This window comes from Lacerta agilis, chromosome 13, assembly GCF_009819535.1.
Source record: "Lacerta agilis isolate rLacAgi1 chromosome 13, rLacAgi1.pri, whole genome shotgun sequence".
Classification (NCBI taxonomy): Eukaryota; Metazoa; Chordata; class Lepidosauria; order Squamata; family Lacertidae; genus Lacerta; species Lacerta agilis.
Window position 1 is genome coordinate 5,126,547 of NC_046324.1, and position 18,520 is coordinate 5,145,066.

At 48.8% G+C, this 18,520-nt stretch overlaps 1 protein-coding gene across 1 annotated transcript in view; it reads left to right on the plus strand.

Annotated features, from left to right (window-relative positions):
• The window catches only part of ALDH1A2 (aldehyde dehydrogenase 1 family member A2), a 70,917-nt gene that overhangs the window by 21,962 nt on the left and 30,435 nt on the right, over positions 1-18,520 (plus strand). Inside the window, exons 2-4 of the mRNA XM_033167601.1 lie at positions 6,845-6,991; positions 8,262-8,402; positions 12,096-12,225. Coding sequence (XP_033023492.1) covers positions 6,845-6,991; positions 8,262-8,402; positions 12,096-12,225 — 418 coding nt within the window. The remainder of the gene's footprint in view (positions 1-6,844; positions 6,992-8,261; positions 8,403-12,095; positions 12,226-18,520) is intronic.

An 18,520-nucleotide genomic window follows, 5' to 3' on the forward strand; every position in this document is an offset into this window, starting at 1 on the left:
TGGATTTTTTGCATGCCTCCAAAATTATCCCCAAAAAGTGTCATTATGCACTCAGCTCCTGCAGCCACGAGATGGTCGCTTGGGGCCAAACAGCTGAGATTCCTCCCTTAAGCTTCTTTGGCATCCGATGCCTCCCCCCCTCCCCCACAAAAAACCCTCTTGGAGGAACGAGCCTCATATGAAAAAGGGATCACTTTGATGGAATTGAAACTATAACCAGCTACTAAATCAAGGGAGCTAGGAAATTCCAATTCATCCAAAAACATGCTTCTCTCCTATGGGAAGCTGTTATTATGTGGATGTTAAAATCCTCTTCCTGTATGGGGGAGACGGAAAAAAAACACATTATGGAATTGCAGAACTACAAGAACATGGTTTATTAAATCCATGGGAAAATAATTCCACCTTGGAGGACCCGAGGGCTCGGGCTCGGGCTTAATTTCTGTCCACTGGCTGAGGTTCTTGCTGGTGCTCCAGGGAGGTCGCCGCAGATGCCTGATGACATCACCACGAATCAATATTGAAGGAGGAATGAAAATTATTCACTCGCACGTCGTTCCAGGACATATTTCAAGAGAGGAAATGAAAGGTTACACTGCATGCCATCCGTGTTGATTCGTTGGCCAGGGGTGATTGTGATTTGGTCGCTTTTAATTGCAGAGTTTAAAAGAAGATGGTAGTAAAAAGAGACTCAGTGGATGTATTACCGTTCATGAGTGGGTTTTTTTTTAAAAAAAGTTGTCCTGTCCAAATGGGTTGGATGCTAGAAGGAATTTGTATTCAAACCCCCACACCACTTCGGTTCTATACAGAATACAGCAGGGAAATGTCAAATTTGAAACTGGGATGGGTGGGTAGGTTTTATACAATGATTTCTTAGCTGCAAAGAAAAGAAAGCCCAGTGTGGGATTTATGTTTTCTATCTGAAGTGAATCCCCTGGGCACTGGGAAGTTCCTCTTTCCATAAATGTGAATGAACCTCATTTCACTTGTCGCTAAGAAATAGATGAGACACATTCATTCTCAGTTTTGTATTCAACACTGACCAGGATGTGTCCACAGGGCCGTTATTCCATTTAGTTTCATAACACGAGGCAATGGGTGGTTTAGGTGTTGTGATGGGTGGCAGAATATCTTATACTCTGCTTAGCTGTCTCCCATTTCCTTATTATTTTGGAACAGTGGAGGCTGGCCGGTTGCTTTAGATCACCCTGTGGTTTCTCTTTCATGAGGCAAGCTGTTCCAACGACACTCCATGGTTTGGGCAGGCAGGAAATCTGGAGAGAATTGGCTGACTCTTCCTCCCAGCAGCAACTGGAGACAGTCTGCTGGCAGTTTCCCAATTCCAAGGCTATGATCCTGAAGGCTGTAGGTGCCTCTATGACAACCCACTACATGAGAGGTTATAAATAGTGTTGTTGCCACAGTTTAAAGGTAGGCGCCATCAGTGGGGCTTTGCCCCCTTGCAGGGTAGATGGATCTGTGTGATATCCTGGGGTTCTGTGCCAGCTCCTAAGTAGAGGTTGCCTCTGTCAGCCTGAGGCTGTGAGGCCCCTTTTCTTTGGATTTGGGGTGTGAGGAGCCAGCACCATTGACTGAAGCCCTGGCTGATGATGTCCTAGAATTGGGCTGGCAGGGGAAAACAAAGGCCAGAAGAGCAGAGCTGTGGTCCACAAGTGCACAGGACAGGTTGGAATGGGAGCACCTCTTCCCATTCTGATGCAGTTTGCACATCTGGCAAACCATGCAGGAGGCCTCTGATTCCTTGCAGGAGATTGACAGTCATTTTGAGGGGAAACTGGACCGGCAGGAGGATAGCATCCTTTACCCACCATGGATATGCATTGACTCGTTTTCTTTCCCCTGCCTGTGGCCACTGGGCAAGGGCTTTTGAAGTGCCACTAATCCAGTTGAAAGGAGTCTAGAAAAGGGATGAGTAGCAAGAAGGCCTCTTTGCCCTGCAGAGGAAGGGAGGGAGGGAGGGAGGGAAGGAAGGAAGGAAGGAAGGAAGGAAGGAAGGAAGGAAGGAAGGAAGGAAGGAAGGAAGGAAGGAAGTTCTTCCCTCTCTGGGCAAAGTGATCCAGAGCACCTCCTCCACAGAGGACAAGGAAGGATCCACAAGGAGAGCCCTATGGAATTGGATCAAGGGTGGTTTTCTTAGCCCTGCACCCTTTTTCCAGATGCCAGTGGGAAACCCAGAGGGAGGACATGAGGAAGGCTGCCTTGCAGGGGGTGCACTCTGCCACAGCCATGCCCCAGCATCCTTGGCAGCTTTGCAAGGGTTCTGGGGGGCACATTTCATGGCTCCAGTCTAAGAACTGGGCCAATCACATGCCTTTTCTAGATATTTATCCCTCTATTTTTCTGAAGGCTGAAGTGGCTTGCAGCATTTCAGCATTTTAATTTCCTAATTATGAAACACCAGTAAAAATAGCATTCACAGGGTGAGTTGGGGGGGGGGGGGCTCTCCTATTCCTGCTTCCCTCTCCCAAGAACTGGGTGAGATCCCGGAATCCAGATGCCAGGGGAGAACAGGGACATTGGGAGTTCAGCTCTGGGCTGCAGTTAGTTTCTGAGCTGAGGCGATAGCAGCTAATGTTTATGTGCTTTCTGTGTTACTTGCAAAATATATCAAGTGTTTCTCTCCCTCCTACTGCCCCCCCTTCCAATTTGGCTCAGTTCCATGGACCGTGCCCCCGTGAGCTAAATTACTTAACTGCTTACAGTGCCACATAGCAAACACATGACACCCCTTTTAGCAAACCACGGAATGTAACTCTGGGGTTCAAACCAAAACACATGACCTCAGCAAACTCTTGGGAGATTACACACACACACACACACACAACACACACAACACACACACACTTAAAGCAGAATTAAGTTGTAAAACCCAATGGCTGATTTATGGCCACAGTCAGCCTTAATTAACATTGATTCCAGGGGAATAGTAAACGTTGAATAGGGTTCACAATTGAAGTTGAACAATGCCCTCTCTGGGTGTTGTTCAATTTGTAGCATGATTTACACGGAGGCGAGCCCTTCCATTCCTGGGGTTATCCGTTTTTCATCTGGTCCTTGGGATGAGTTATATATAATCCACTGATAGCAACATTTGCTGTCAAATAGTCCCCTTGATTTAAAGTTACCCACTACAATGGTCACTATAAATAAGAAGGAAATAAAAGAGGGAAACGAAAACCCAATTTGAGGCTTTGCAGGGATTCCTTGTTTGGGCAATGTGTCATCGCTTGCCCAGCCCCGTGGCGTTTTTACGAACTGGCCGTAATGAAAGTCAGATCAAATGTACAGGCTCTAAACATTTAATCAACAACCACTGGAACCGGACAAGTTCTTTAAAAGCCCCAGCAAGCTCAAATTTATTGTCTAAGAACCGAGGTCTTGGTGGGGAGGGAAGCCGGTGGAGGAATGGCACTACCTGACACCAAACGCCTAAAACTTTCAAAACGTGAGTTATTTAAACATAAGGTTGTGCTTGTAAAGCCGCCAGCTGCTGGATTTCAAGATTTGAAACCCTTCCAAGAGTTTGGACGAGGTACTTTATATGGGCAGGAGAGTAAATACTCCAATTTTACTGCCAATTTGGAGGCGCTCGGTTTACAGTAATGAGCTTGCCTTGACCGTCCTTTGTTTATAGAAAGTGGAACAGGAAGAAATGAACGTTAACCATTAACAGTAGCAATCCCTCAAGCCTCTCCTTCTCTCTCTCTGCTCCGTGCCAGCCTGACGCCTTGCTCTCATTGGAAGGCTGGCTGGACACCTCCTCAACCGCAACTGGTCATGCAGAGAATAAAACTATTGGAGTGGGTGCAGGGTCGCTCAAAAAGCGGCCTTCCAACAGCGTTCTCCAAACGCCGTCTGTGGAACTCATTGTCACAGGATGTTGGATTGACTACTTGCACCAACAGCTTGTCAGGATCAGCTCTTCCGTTAGGCAGAGGGAAGCATCTGCTTCAGGCGCGAAGTGGCCCAGGGTTAGCTTCAGCCACCTTCCATCACCCCCCGAACCTCCTGAGCTAGCATGCTGCCCTCACAGACCTGGGTGTGGTAAATGTTGCCCAACTCCTTGTGTGGGAGACAGATACAATGGATGGTCCAGTTGGATCCTGCACATGGAATGAGGTCATGTGTCCCATCTTGGCCTTCTTTGCCTCAATAAGACCTAGGCTTTCCCCTCTAATCCCACCGACTATCGCCAGGGACGTTGACCGCATGAAATACTTACTGGCGGATGCCAACCCCTTGATTTCACGTGGAATGGCCATCTATACATTACAGGCCCTGAAACTCAGGACCACCTTTTTGGCTAACTTGCCTCAGCCTTAGTCCTATGTGTCTTCCTGACACGGACACTGTCGTCATGCCCTGCTATTGCTCTCTATTTTATTTGTATTATCCAGCATGATTTTACATCCAATGTTTTAACTGTATCTGTAGTATTCTTTGTATAATCGCGCCAGGCCACTGCCTGGTCTTTTCTATGTGCTATGGCCATATGGCTAATACAATAAATAAATTGATTGATTTGCCCCAGGCAGCAAAATCTCTTGGGCAAACTTTACTGAGGTCTGGACAGTGGTGGTGGTGAAGGTTGACATCTCTTCGTTGCTCAGATCTGGAAGGGGTTAAGGTAGGGCTGCCATACGTCCATAATTCCCCAGGTATATATGGGATTTGCCCGTCGTGTGTGTCCAGATTTTCACTTGAAATAGGTCAACCATAGTTAAGGAATACCACCTGACCCACTATGGCCCATTGGTGAGATTACTTGGGTGGTGTGGTTATTTCATGGCTCCATAGGTCTTTCCCTCGGCCACAGATGGCAGCAGGGGGCAGCACAATGGCTGGACATACGTTAGGGTTAATCATGTGGCATACTTCTGAGTGCACAATTGCAACTCAAAACCCTCTCCTGGCACCTGCAATTTATATGGGTTAGGGTAGCTCCTATTGGAGCAAACAGGACTTTCCCCCTGTCTCCAAACACAGGTGTGTGCAGAGAAAATCCAAATTGGGACTGCAGTGACAGGGGATCTCATGGATACCGCCTCCCACCCCTGGTCTCATGCCAGAATCCAAAGCCAGATCAGGGCACAGGGAGCGCTGGCTGGTTCTGCAAGAAAAATGGTACCCTCAGGGGCGAACCTCACAATTAATGTTGGATGTTGTGTGGTCTTCAACTCGCCAGTGGTGCTCCATACTCAGGTCTGGACTCCCAGGACCAGCCTCCATTGCAGGCAGCTGGGCTCACCAGAAGCAGGATAGTGTGGCTCCTCCCCCTTTCAATGGGTCTTGTGTGGGAAGAGGCAGGAAGAGTCAGCCTATGCCAAGCTGCTGCCTTCCAGGTGTCATTGGACTACAACATCCATCAACCCTAGCTAACTAGCTGTTTCCCCATCAGCCTTGGTGCTGGATGGGTGGAAATGGTGGTAGTTGTAGTCCAACACCTGGAGGGCACCAGCTTGGGGAAGGCCGCCAAGTGTTGTGCTGTTGTTGTCTGTTGAATGTCTCAGTTGCTCCCATCTCTGAAGGTTGGATCTCTGCTTGTTTTTGTGATAACCTGTGAAGTCGGGCATCTGGTTTAAGAGTTGAGCTAGCTGGTCTTCTTTGTGATGGGTCTTGTATAGTATAAAGAACTTTGGGTGCCTGGAATCCTGTGAGGAAGGTATTCTGTCCCCTACTCAAAAGGCGTCGAGGAGTTTTGAGTGGTGGTGTAGCAAATGGAGAAGCAGAGAGGGAAAACTTGCACAGGCTCAATGGACTGAATGGCAGCTAGGGATGTGTTTTGAGAAAGGGTGCACCAGAAAATGTTGAGATGGATGGATGGATAGATAGATGATAGATAGATAGATGGATAGATGTCTTCATGTTTGCAGTGGGGAGAGGAGTATGTGCCATTTGGATTTTCCGCCTTCGGCACCGAAATATTTTGAGCCAGTCCTGCATCTTGGATCAAGGCTACCGTTAATTCCACACAATGTCTTTTCATCTCAATCAACGGCTTGTTTCCTTGAAGAAGAGTAAAGTTGGAGATGATTTCACATTATCTGGGTGATTCCCATGACAAAAAGGTTTACGTTTTGAGATGGGGTATTTGGATGGCTGAGCTCTGGGAGGATTTGCCTTCATTCTGGATAGTTGTGCGATTTTAACAATTTGGGGTTTTGCAGTTTCTCTTTGTGCTCCGAGAATCCCAATTTCAATTTCAGGCAATCCACTTAAGGCTTTAAATCCTATCTCTCTTGCAAAAGGACTGTTGATTTGGAGTGACAGATGGATCCAGGCTTTCATGTTAATTTGCAGGAGCTGGTGAGCGGGCCAACCTTGCTGCAGCAGATCCACACACACACACACACACACACACACACACTCTTCATTACAAACAAGAGCCGCTCCCCAAAATAAGATGTGCCAAGACACCTTAACAGCACAGATGAGAACAGTACCACCATCTTAGTAGCTGCAAGTTTTGTTTTGTTTTGTTTAAAAAAAACCCTCTGTGGCCTGGAAGCTCATTTCTGAATACCAGACTTTATACTTGGCCATGGAAAAGAAGCAGCAAAGTAGCTGAGCGTATGTGCCTCAGGAGCACCTTGCAGATTGAGTGCCACCACCAAGAATGCCCTACCCTAGAGATCATCCTTAAATTGGCAAGAGCATCCTTTGCTAACCTGATGCCCTCCAGACGTTCTGGACTACAACACTGGTCAACCCAAAACTTCCAGAAGGAACCACCTTGGCACAGGCCGGGGGCAAGGATGTTAGTGAGCCTCCCACCCTCTTTGATGAAAGCAAATGAGGAAGCACATACAGCTTTAAAAAGTTACCTTTGTCTTTGTTTAATATCCATTTTCTTCTCATTCAGATTTTCATCAACAATGAATGGCAAAACTCCGAGAGTGGGAAAATATTCCCCGTGTCCAACCCTGCAACAGGAGAGCAGATCTGTGAGGTGCAAGAGGCTGAGAAGGTAATGTATCCTCGAAATTTGTCTACTCCTCGTGACATCAGGCCTGCCCTAGCCCTCTGCTCAGGCAGAGAAACAGATTCCTTCTCACCCTCCATGTGACAACGGCTCAGCTGGCAAGTGGGCACTTTGCCCACCCAAGGGCCCTCTCTGCCCAGCTGAGCCACTGCCAGTCATTGGCGATGGGCAAGGGATTAAGAAGTTTCCTGTGTGATGAAGAAGTGGAAACATTTACCTGGTAAATTCTCAAAGCTCCCCCCAGAGTCGGACAATCAGGGTTGCCCTCTCCCAATTACCTGGGAGATGGCAGGCTGTGTCATGTCCGACTCTGGGGTTGCGGTGCTCATCTCGTGTTACTGGCTGAGGGAGCCAGTGTACAGATTCCGGGTCAGGACTAAGCCACTTCTGCCGAACCAGAGCAGCTCTTAGGCTACCTCTAAACCTCAGTGCCCCAACCTCTCTGGCCTCTGGAGTGGAACCGCAGCCACAGTCCCCTGGGAGGGTCTTCTGTGCCTCTGAGGAAGTGGCACTCTGAGGCTTGCCCTTGCTGCCCAAAGTCTGCCATGAGAGGTACCAGCCCAGTTTACCTGCTTCCGGTTCATGGTTGTCTAAGTCAGCCTCATCTTAGCTGACTTAGCTTTCTGCTTTAACACCAGATGATGTCTTCTTTTCATCTGTGCGTGTTTTAATCCACTGAAAGCTGCCTTGAGTCTTTTTGAGAGAGAGAAAGTGTGTAAGGAATTTAATAAACTGCACTAATGAAATAGGTAAAGGTAAAGGGACCCCTGACCATTTGGTCCAGTTGCGGACGACTCTGGGCTTGTGGCGCTCATCTCGCTTTACTGGCCGAGGGAGCTGGCGTACAACTTCCGGGTCATGTGGCCAGCATGACAAAGCCGCTTCTGACGAACCAGAGCAGCGTACGGAAACACCGTTTACCTTCCCACCAGAGCAGTACCTATTTATCTACTTGCACTTTGACGCGCTTTCAAACTGCTAGTTTGGCAGGAGCAGGGACTGAGCAACGGGAGCTCACCCCGTCGTGGGGATTCGAACCGCCGACCTTCTGATCGGCAAGCCCTAGGCTCTGTGGTTTAACCTACAGCGCCATCCGGACAAATCCCAAATCTCTCTCGTTTATTTTCCAAAGACACCTATCAGTCAGTCCGTCAATCTACTGACATCTTTTCTTCCCAACAAGGATTGTTTCTGGTGCCGTGTTTGTACTTTGTACTCACTAAGATTCCCCCCTCTCCGCCCCAATCTTTGACAGCCTGACACAGACAAAGCCGTGAGGGCCGCTCGCCTCGCCTTCTCTCTGGGCTCCGTGTGGAGGAGGCTTGATGCCTCGGAAAGGGGGCGCCTCTTGGACAAGCTGGCTGACCTGGTGGAAAGAGACAGAGCCTTACTGGCTGTAAGTTTTGCAATGGGACTGGTGGTAGTGAGGTGCTGTTTTTTTCTGCTCACTGAGGGTACTGTTAAAAATGCTTTGGGCATCAGAATATGACATGCAAATAAGTTTGTTTGATGTGCTTTTTTAATTTAAATTTTCCATTAGGGCTGCCACCCAATTTAAAAAAAAAAGTATGATTTTTGTTGATTCGGTAGTTCAGCCATGGGACCCTCCAGATGTTGCTGGACTCTAACTCCCATCAGCCCCAGCATCATAGGGTCATGGCTGAAGCTGATGGGAGTTGGAGTCCAAAATATCTGAAGGTTGAACAACAACAACAACATATTTGTACCCTACCCATCTGTCTGGGTTGCCCCAGCCACTCTGGGTAGCTTCTAGCATATATAAAAACATAGTAAAACATTAAACTTTAAAAAGCTTCCCTATACAGGGCTGCCTTCCTAATATATATATAATTGCTCATCTCCTTGACATCTGATGGGAGGGCATTTCACAGGGTGGGTGCCACTACCGAGAAGGCCCTCTGGCTTAACTCTTCTCTTTCCAGAAAGCCCTACTGAGAAAACCCTTGCTCCACGTTTGGGCAATTGAGGTCCATGTTTGTTTATGGCAAGGGTCAGTTCTTGAAGCCTCCTCCCATGTCAAAACAGCCCCCATGACACGGCTCCTAGATGGCTTCTGCCACTGGGCAGGAGCCCTGAGAAGAAGTCCTCTCAGCAAAGAATCCCTTTGCTGAATGCAGGCTGCTGAATTCTGTTTCAGGAGAGGCTTCTATACAGTCTCCAAGGGCAGCACTGCAGAAACAGGTGGGCAGGCCCTCTTGCGACTTCCAACTCTAGCTCTTGCCAGGAGCAACTGAGACCGTGACTGTGTCTGTTTGGGCTGTGAATCCCTCAAACCTTCAGGCTCTGGGGTCCAAATGCACTCTCTGTGCATGCAAACCCCGCTCTCCAACCCCCTTCACTGGGGCTTTTGTGAGAGATACCTTTGGGGGATTGGGTGCTCGGTGGGTTGCTCACAGCCTGAAGGCTGGAGGTTGCCAGTCCCCTGCTAGAATAATAATTTCTGAGCCTGTGCAAAGCAACCATTTCCCTCCCCCCCCCTCCTGCACGCCAAAGAGAGAACGCTGAGCTGCACAGTTCAGGCACGACGCGGAGGAGCACATGTGGTCGGCCCCGACATGGTGGCACTCTTAATGTTATTTTCCACATGTCAAGTGCTTTGAACTAAGCCGGCAAACATCTTAATTCCAGCTTTGTCAACACTTAAATCATCTTACCACCAGTGTATGCTGTAAAATCGCCACGGGGAGAAGGGGAGGGGCCCAGCAAATCAAGTCAGCTGCCTGCCTGTCGCTGGATTTGCGGTTCCCGAGCCAAATTCTTTATTGAGCGGAGCCCACCGCCTACCATGCCATTGACTTCAATTGCAGGGTGGGAGGCAGGGGGAAAAATATGGTTATTGCCCTTCCGTATATCAATGGGATTTATGGCTCACATCCATTTGTGTGTTATACCTGCTTTCACGGATGCCTTTCCCCCAGTTTGGAACTATCGTGGGGAGATAATGGTGCCACTTAAAAGTGATTTAAGCGATCTGGGTGGAAATTTTATGGGGTTCCTTAAGAGGATCTTTAAAGTCTTCTTTTTAAAATGGGAATATCCCCTTAAAGAAGGGCCCGTGGCTTGTTTCGTTGGGGCTCGGAGCCTTCCTAGAGAAGAGGGGGCTTATTTGATGACAGTAAATAAACGGGCTGTACGCTGTAGATATCGCATCGCTCAGCAGGGGTTTTGGCAGCCACGGCAAGATTCCTTGGAGACTTGTTCCAGTAGCGAAGCAAAGCGAGGAACACAGGGGAGTGTGGCTTTTTTCAGAGCAGGAGTGATGGTATCACCTGCCAAAGTTCCAGGGTAATTGGCGGACCCTTCCATGCTCTGGTAGAAGAATAAGATGATAAGGAGGCTTTCAAGTTTTTTGTGACAGATTAGAGCATAGGTCAGCTACCTAAGGCCCATTGGCTGGAAGCAGTCCGCAGAGGTCGTTTGACCGGCCCACGAGCCACCCCCCAAACTGAGCTGCCCATTCACACACTGCACTAAACCAGCACAGCGCGGCGCAGGGACTCGCCTCTGTGGCGCCGAAAATCACATCTGTGCAGGTGCTGAAAATCGCGGGCACGTGTGTGATTTGGCCCACGGAGGGTTCTCCGTGGGACCAATCCGGCCCAGACAAGATAAACCTTGCTGACCCCTGGATTAGAGGGAAGTCAGAGGATGAAGAAAATAATCAAGTGGAGGCTGGATACATCTTTCTTTTCCTTTAACATGGTTCCCACTTCACACAAGCAGTTTAAATGTCACATGTCTTCTATGCACAAAGTTTTGCGTTTTTAACTAAAAGCTAAAGTTTGCATTTCATCTGAAGATATTTGGTTAAAGCTCGATGTGTTTCCCAAACTGAACCTGTGCAGTTAGATGCAGGCATCACTGAGTTCAATGGAGCATCTCCCAGGAAATGATGCCTGGCATTGCAGTCATGCTGATCCTGAAAAACCGAGCAGGATGCTACTTCCTGCTGCTCTTTGGTGCGTGCAAACGAATAGATCAAGGCTGCTGCCTGAGTTTTTGGTCTCTAGTTGGGGGTTATCACAATGTACTCCTGTTCTTCAAAACTTACAGTGATACCACTGTTTCAGAAGGACAAGTTGACCCTTTGGTTTCAATATGTCTCTTATTAGGAGTGGGCTCTGGCAAGCTCTCCCAGCTGCTGTCATTAATGTAGCAAAGCCCAAGGCATTCGGTTTTCAGGTTGGCCCCCGTCCATAGGAACTTCAGGTTTATCTGGCTGACCTGAGCCCTGTGGCAAAAGGGAGGCAGACAACTCAAGGGTATTGGGTGCTGTCAACTTGAATGCTGGAGAAAGGTGGATCTATGGAGCACACATGGTCTTCTGGGAAGTTTTCCTGTAGCATGCCACCTGCAGATGAACAGGAGCTATGCAAGAGCATGGCACATCTCCCAATCATGTCAGTGTGACTTGTACAGGAGAACTTCCTCTTAAGATGCCCTCATTCTGTGCTGTTGGGAACGGGCCTCTTTTTGGGATATGTCCTGTGCCCCCAATTATAGCACTGAACTTTGGCAACTGCCAATAGCTACGCCCATTTCTTCCATGCTTCTTTGCCCACTCCAGTTTGATCACCAGAATCCCCCACAGTGGCTCAGGAGTTGCTGAAGCAGCAGCTGAGATGCCAGGAGCAATTTGGGAGCGTATCTCTCAGATTATGTGCTGTTCATCCACACCCCAAAAAATCTTACCACTCCAGCCCCTTTGTACAGCTGGACCAACCTTAGCTCACAATGGCACTTTGATGAGCTTCTGCAGATACGGAGAAAGGAGCAGCTGTCCAAAGGGGCCCAGTGACTTCCCTTGGCATATGGACTAGGCACATGAGAGGTACAGTCAGAGGCACTCTGAAAAGACCGATGTTAAAGAGGCAGTCCCTGGTGTATGCCCAGGCAACTTCCTCAGGCCTTTAAGGGTCAAAATCCATTCCTTTGGCTCACAGGCTGAGAGGCGAAACTCACCAGTTGCAAATTATAACAGCCATTTTCTACTGCCCTGCCTCTAAGCAGGAAATGGTTGCGATCGCTGGCTCTACATGCCTTTTCTTTTGTCTTCTTTGTCCCCCAGACCATGGAGTCACTGAACAGTGGGAAGCCCTTCCTGCAGGCTTTCTATGTTGACCTTCAGGGCGTCATCAAGACTCTGCGCTATTATGCTGGCTGGGCAGACAAAATCCATGGAGCGACCATTCCTGTGGGTAAGTCAAGTCCTTTGAAGCAACAGCTCCTGTCTACGGGGACAAGGCTCTCCTGGGGTTTTATTTGTGTGTCACGAGTAGACCGAGGGCATCTCTGTAGCTCTTAGCCTGGATGGCAGCTATAGAGAGATGTTTTGTGTTCACAGGCCGTGTGTGTGACATCAGCCACTGAGAGAGGGATGTTGCCACCTCCAGGCTCTCCTCGTGGGCCTCCTGGGGGCATCTGGGCTGGTGTGGCAGGAAGCAGGATGCTGAGTGAAATGGACCGTGGACCAGATGGCTCCATGTTTGGGGAAAGAGTGTGACTCAGAATGTATTATTTATTTATTGCATTTACACCTCACCTTTTTCCTTCTCTAAGGAGATCAAAGTGGTGGGCACAGTTCTTTCTCTCCTCATTTAATCCCCACAACAACCCTGGAAGGTTGGCCAGGCTGAGATGCAGTGACCTGCCCAGGGTCACCCACTGAGCTTCTTCATTGCCAAAGGGAGGGGGTTGAACCCTGCCCTCCCAGTCCAATTCTGACACTAACCATTCCCAGAGGCGTTTTAAGGTAGAGCGACCGGTTCAGCTGCAAAGGGCACTGCGACAGTGATGCAGAACAGAGTGCGAGAGGCAGGCAGGTGCCAAATTTTAGTGTCGCACCAGCTGCCACTGAAATTTGAAAGCCCAAAGTCCGCCACTGCACCACACACAGAGTTGTGGGGGTGCGAGAGCACAGAACAACTGCCCGTCCTGCTTGTGAGAAGGCACCCTGCTTTCCCACCACTGCCCCCGCTTTTCATTCCATGGCCTTTGGCTCCCACGCCTCTTTTTAGCAGCTCCGCTCAGCTGCATTGCGGAGGCTTTGCCACTCAGCCAGAGAACCTGAACATCAATTGCTGCTTGCTAGGGAGACTCTGTCCAAAAATGTGCAAAAGGACCCCTGCCACGTGGAATGTGAGTCTCTGAATGTCTGGTGCTCTCAGGCCCCTTCATTTTGTTCCAGTGGGGTCAGTGGGGGGTGAAAGCAACTGCAAAGGGCGAAGGGTGCCTTGCTTGCCATCTCAGAATGCAGGTGCCCTGAACCCCCAATAACAACAGGCATCTGAACCAGTCTGTGTTGGGAGCTTTCAAGTGTAGAGTCTCTATGCCCTCCCTTCTTCCATTGTTGGCTCAAGCTTCGCCACAGGGAGCTGGCTTATGCTTCTGGCCTTCCAGCGGGAGAGCATTTGGACCCTATTCCAGAATTTCCGTGTTACTGACAGAATTTGGCCTGTTCAGCGCCCGCTGCAGCTGCTTTCCTTCCACGCACTGCACCAAGGAAAGTTTGTTTCATGGCGGTGATTCTTTCTTCGACAAGGAGGGAGGATGACTTTACAGCTCTCTTGGGTTTCTGTTGTCTCACCAAAGGCAGAGATGGCTTTTCCTCCCCTTGGCGGCAGCGCTGAGTAATAGTCTAATATTGCACACAAAGGTGAAGACAACAAAGGCCAGCGTGAAACATGACACAGGGCTTTTCTTCGTTCCTCTAGCAGCTAATTTAGTTGATTTAAAAGGGGCTTGGTGGGTGGGAAAGCTTGTCGCGGGAGGGGGAGAGACTTTAGGAGGCAGACTGCTTAGCTTGGAATAGGGGCACAAAGTCACTGCAGGCAGAGTTAAATCTGGCACCCACCCAGGAGGAACTCTGTGCAGAAGAAGTCAATGTCCAGATGGCTGCACTGGGTGTCATTGGACACCCCCAAACTGACTTTGGTGGCATGCCTTCAGGGGAGTATTAGCACCCCTCCTCGCATTTGCACACAGAGCCATAGCTTTGGAATGCATGAAATAAGAGTAAATTCTCACTGAGCATGTGCAGAGTGTCTGAGTAATTGGGCTTCCAAGTCATCCACTGTGATGGGCCAGAGGAATGGTGGGAGCCACCAGCAGGGGAACCCCCAACGGAAGAAGGCTCAGAGCCCAGGGAGTGGTGGTGGGACGACCATGAGTGGTCAGAGGGAGAAGACTGGGGGAAGGAAGTGTGGGAAGCTGAAGAGGTAACAGGGTTTACTGAGCAGGGAGAGGCTGTGGCAGAGGGCAGCCCGGAATCATAGGCAGGAGGCTAGAGAGGAAGGGGGCCAAGAGGCAGAGATCAGGCAGGCTGTTGAGGGAGCCAGGGGGTCTCCCCCTCCTGCTGCAACCAACTCCTCTTCCCCCTGGTCCCCCAGAACCAGAGAAGATATGAAGAGGGCAGAGTAAAGACAGGCAAGACAATACAGTCTCAGCTTGCTTGAGAAGGAACCTGGGGAAGAGGAGACTTAGAGAGTGGTGGGAAGACGGAGATCTTCAGTCCTTGCAACTGCCTCATAGGGGCAAGTTCTACCAGGAAGAGTTGCTGTGCTCACTAGGCCTGGCCTCCTGGGCTGCCTTGTTTCTTTGAATAAAGAGTTAAGTTCACAGAAGTCATGTGAGTTATTGCTCCTGGCACCATCCTCTGTCATCCGAGGGCGTAGCTTCAACTAGGTTTCAATGAGAGCACAGCTTCTCCTGTTAGGACTCACTGGTCTCCCCAAGGTATTTTCTGCCTGACAAATGTGTGCCGTTTTCGGAAGCACTTGCTGCCACATGGATTGGGGCTGCCCCACTGTGTGTTGTTGGCTGCCTGCTGGCTGGTGGAGGATGGGAAACAGGCCGCCTGATGGATCTCATCCTTGTGACAAGTGACCGTGCAGAGGGACGATGCTCATCATTTTCCAGCACCAACACCAACTGAATCTCCATGCTGGGACAAGGTTCATCTGCTCCATTTCTCTTTCAGTCAGACTGCCTGCTGTTAAAGGTGCAGGAGAAGGACCCATGAAAAAAGGTGGCAACCCTCATTCACTGCTCCCTATCAGCTACGAGGGAGCAATAGGGGTCATTTGTCTAAACAGACAGATCCTGGGATTTACAGCTCCCCAAAAGCCCAGTCACCCAATCTCCATGAGTTGGCTAGTTAGTGGGGCCCTTTGCCTGGGGTCAGAAATTCAGAGAATCATAACAATGTAGAATTGGAAGGGACCACGAGGTCCAATTCCTTACAATGCTGGAATCTTTTGCCTCTCAACCCTGAGATTAAGAGTCTCATGCCTCAACATTTTTGAAAGTGAAATCCTGGACTACTACTACTACTACTAATAATAATAATAATAAATACAATAATTCATCAGACATTAAAAGCTTCTCTAAACAGGGCTGCCTTAAGATGTCTTCTAAAAGTCTGGTAGTTGTTGTTCTCTTTGACATCTGGTGGGAGGGTATTCCACAGGGCGGGTGCCACTACCGAGAAGGCCCTCTGTCTGGTTCCCTGTAGCTTGGCTTCTCGTAATGAGGGAATGGCCAGAAGGCCCTCAGTGCTGGACCCCAGTGTCTGGGTAGATCAATGGGGGTGGAGACGCTCCTTCAGATATACTGGACCGAGGCCATTTAGGGCTTTAAAGGTCAGCACCAACACTTTGAATTGTGCTCTGAAACATACTGGGAGCCAATGTAGATCTTTCAAGACTGGTGTTCTGTGGTCTCGGTGGCCGCTCCCAGTCACTAGTCAAGTTGCTGCATTCTGGATTAGTTGTAGTTTCCAGGTCACCTTCAAAGGTAGCCCCACGTAGAGCGCATTGCAGTAGAAAGGGGTGTTCTGATCCACGGGACCTTATATTAGGTCCTATTCTCCCATTGTTTGCACATGTCAAGCATCAATGTGTTCTGGAGCTCATACCCTGTCTTGAATGCTTTGCTTCTGGGTGGAGGACAGTGGGAGAGCATGTATTTCCTTTGCCCCCTCCCCCCCGTCTCCAGATAGGCCTTTCAGAAACCTTAGAGAGCTGCTCTGCACACAAGAGGGAGCTTGATGAACCTTCCTCATCCAGTGAGGTGTAGTGGTTAAGAGTGGTAAACTTGTAATCTGGGGAACCGGGTTCGCGTCTCCACTCCTCCACATGCAGCTGCTGGGTGACTTTGGGCTAGTCACACTTCTTTGAAGTCTCTCAGCCCCACTCACCTCACAGAGTGTTTGTTGTGGGGGAGGAAGGGAAAGGAGAATGTTAGCCGCTTTGAGACTCCTTCGGGTAGTGAAAAGCGGGATATCAAATCCAAACTCTTCTTCTTCTTCTTCTTCTTCTTCTTCTTCTTCTTCTTCTTCTTCTTCTTCTTCTTAGAGGTAGCTTTTTGTGCTCTGATGCTGTTCTGCTGAAAGGGGCTTTAAAGGAGTAAGGGGGACCCGCCCTGCATAGGGACCCCCTATTGCAATGCTGACCCGTTTCGTTAGGACCATTCTGCGGCTTACTTAGCATCGCTGTTAATCCTTCCCGGCTGCAACCATATTTCACTGAGCACATGTGAAAGCCCACTCTAAAAATGCCAAGGAGAATCCAAATGAGAACCACAAATGTTATTGATGCTTTTCTACACCATGTTAAAGTCGGATCGTTTTCACTGCTGGGGCTTTCCGAGGTTTATATGGAAACAGTAAAACTTTCAACGTTGCCTGCTCAGTTTCCGAGCACAGGAGGCCCCCAGCTCCGGAAAGATCAATGTTTAGGCAAAGTGGGCCATTTTTGTCAAACTTCGTTATTCTGGTATCACAAACGCTGGTTTTATAGCAGGCGTTGGGCGGGCGGGCAACTTTGGGATGTGACTCTCCACATTCCGACTTTAATCTCCATCCTCTGTGTAAAACATTTGCCAAAAGGAGAGTCTAATAAACAGGTCTGTAAAATTCCGCCGTGATTGCAAATGCTGAATACAGGAAGGTGTTGAAAAAGGGCAGCTCTTTCAGGGTCCAGTTGCAGTTTGGAGTTTTGGAAGCCTGTGTGCAAAAGAAAACTCTTAGGCGAGGAGGGAAGACCTGGCTGTTTATGTCTGATCAAATTAATTAGTGCCTTCCCGGGTCCTGATTTAGAAACTGGGTTTCCCCTCACAGTTTTGACCTCTCATCCTCAGGCGCAAGGCAGGGATTCTAAGAAGCCATGATGTGTGGACTTGACCCAAACCTGGTGGAACCACCATAGAAATGGAGTGGAAATGTTGACAGGCTGCCTGAAAGGAAAATGAACCAACAGTGAGCAGAGGCTGCTGCAGGGCGACAAAAGCCACAGGCAAATAGCCCTGCCCAATATGGACTGATTTTTGGGGTTCAGTTGCCAGGGTGCTTCCACCATGCTGGGCATTTCAAGTGGCACTGCCAAGCCTCGTTCACTCACTCTTTATATACATCCTGCATTCCCTCCGTGGCAGCTCTGTTTCCCCCCTCAGGATTCAGTTGTATACTGCCAAATTTAGGTTGCACAATAAAAGTGGGTTGGGCTTTCTTGTGCAACCATCCCAAATCAGAACTCTTTGTGGGAAATAAAGTGAAGGAGGAAATGCCCGGGAAAGCAGGGGCTCACAATTGCTCGATGCAATATTGTGCAACCCTCTTGCAAACAAGTAAGAACTAATGCTGACCTCGCAGGATCTCCCTGAAGGTTTTGTGAAAACAAATCAGGGTGGATGCTCACTAAAGAGGTTGTCTGGAAGAGCCCTCAGATCGCAGAATGTCCGACAGATGCCTTTTGCACCATTCTCCTATCCTGTCTTTTTAAAAGGGTGGGGGGTTCTGACATGGATGGTGCTCTACTGGGGAAAGTGAACAGCTCAGCACACATCAAATATTGCCTTTGTGGGGGTGGGCACAAGCTGATGACCCCATTTTTTTAAAAAATATATATCAATATTTTCAATTATCTCAAAAACTATACTTAAAAAAACCCAAAATGAAAGATAGGTTGTATTGCATTATGCCATAATGCTATAATGTCAGTTTGGGCAGGCAGGGTGGGGGGGGGGGTGATTTCCCCCTAGAAAAACTTGCCATCCCCACTATTAACCAGGCTGTGTAAATAGCAGCAACTGGGATTGTGTTGGGATTAATCTTTTTTTATTTTAAAGCATCATACCACAGGTGGCACCTATCCCTGTAACATCACAATACAAAAATGAACATTGTAGACTTAAAGTGCTATAGCACTAACTCTTTCTGTCATGGGGGTTGGGGGCAAAGCCAGAAAAATGTTCTAGCACTAATTAAAAGATCATTTAAAAAAACAAACTGATGAGATTATAAAATGGCACCCACCCAGGGGCGAAACTAGGTTTTATTTCAAAGACCCAGTTTGGTCCGTCTCCCACGCTATGTGCATTTGCACACAAACACATACAGGCTGGGAGCCTCGATGGTGCCATTCTGGAGTCTTCACCCCCCCCCCCATAGCTATGGCACTGCACCCACCACAAGGTTTATAGTGAGGACTATGAACA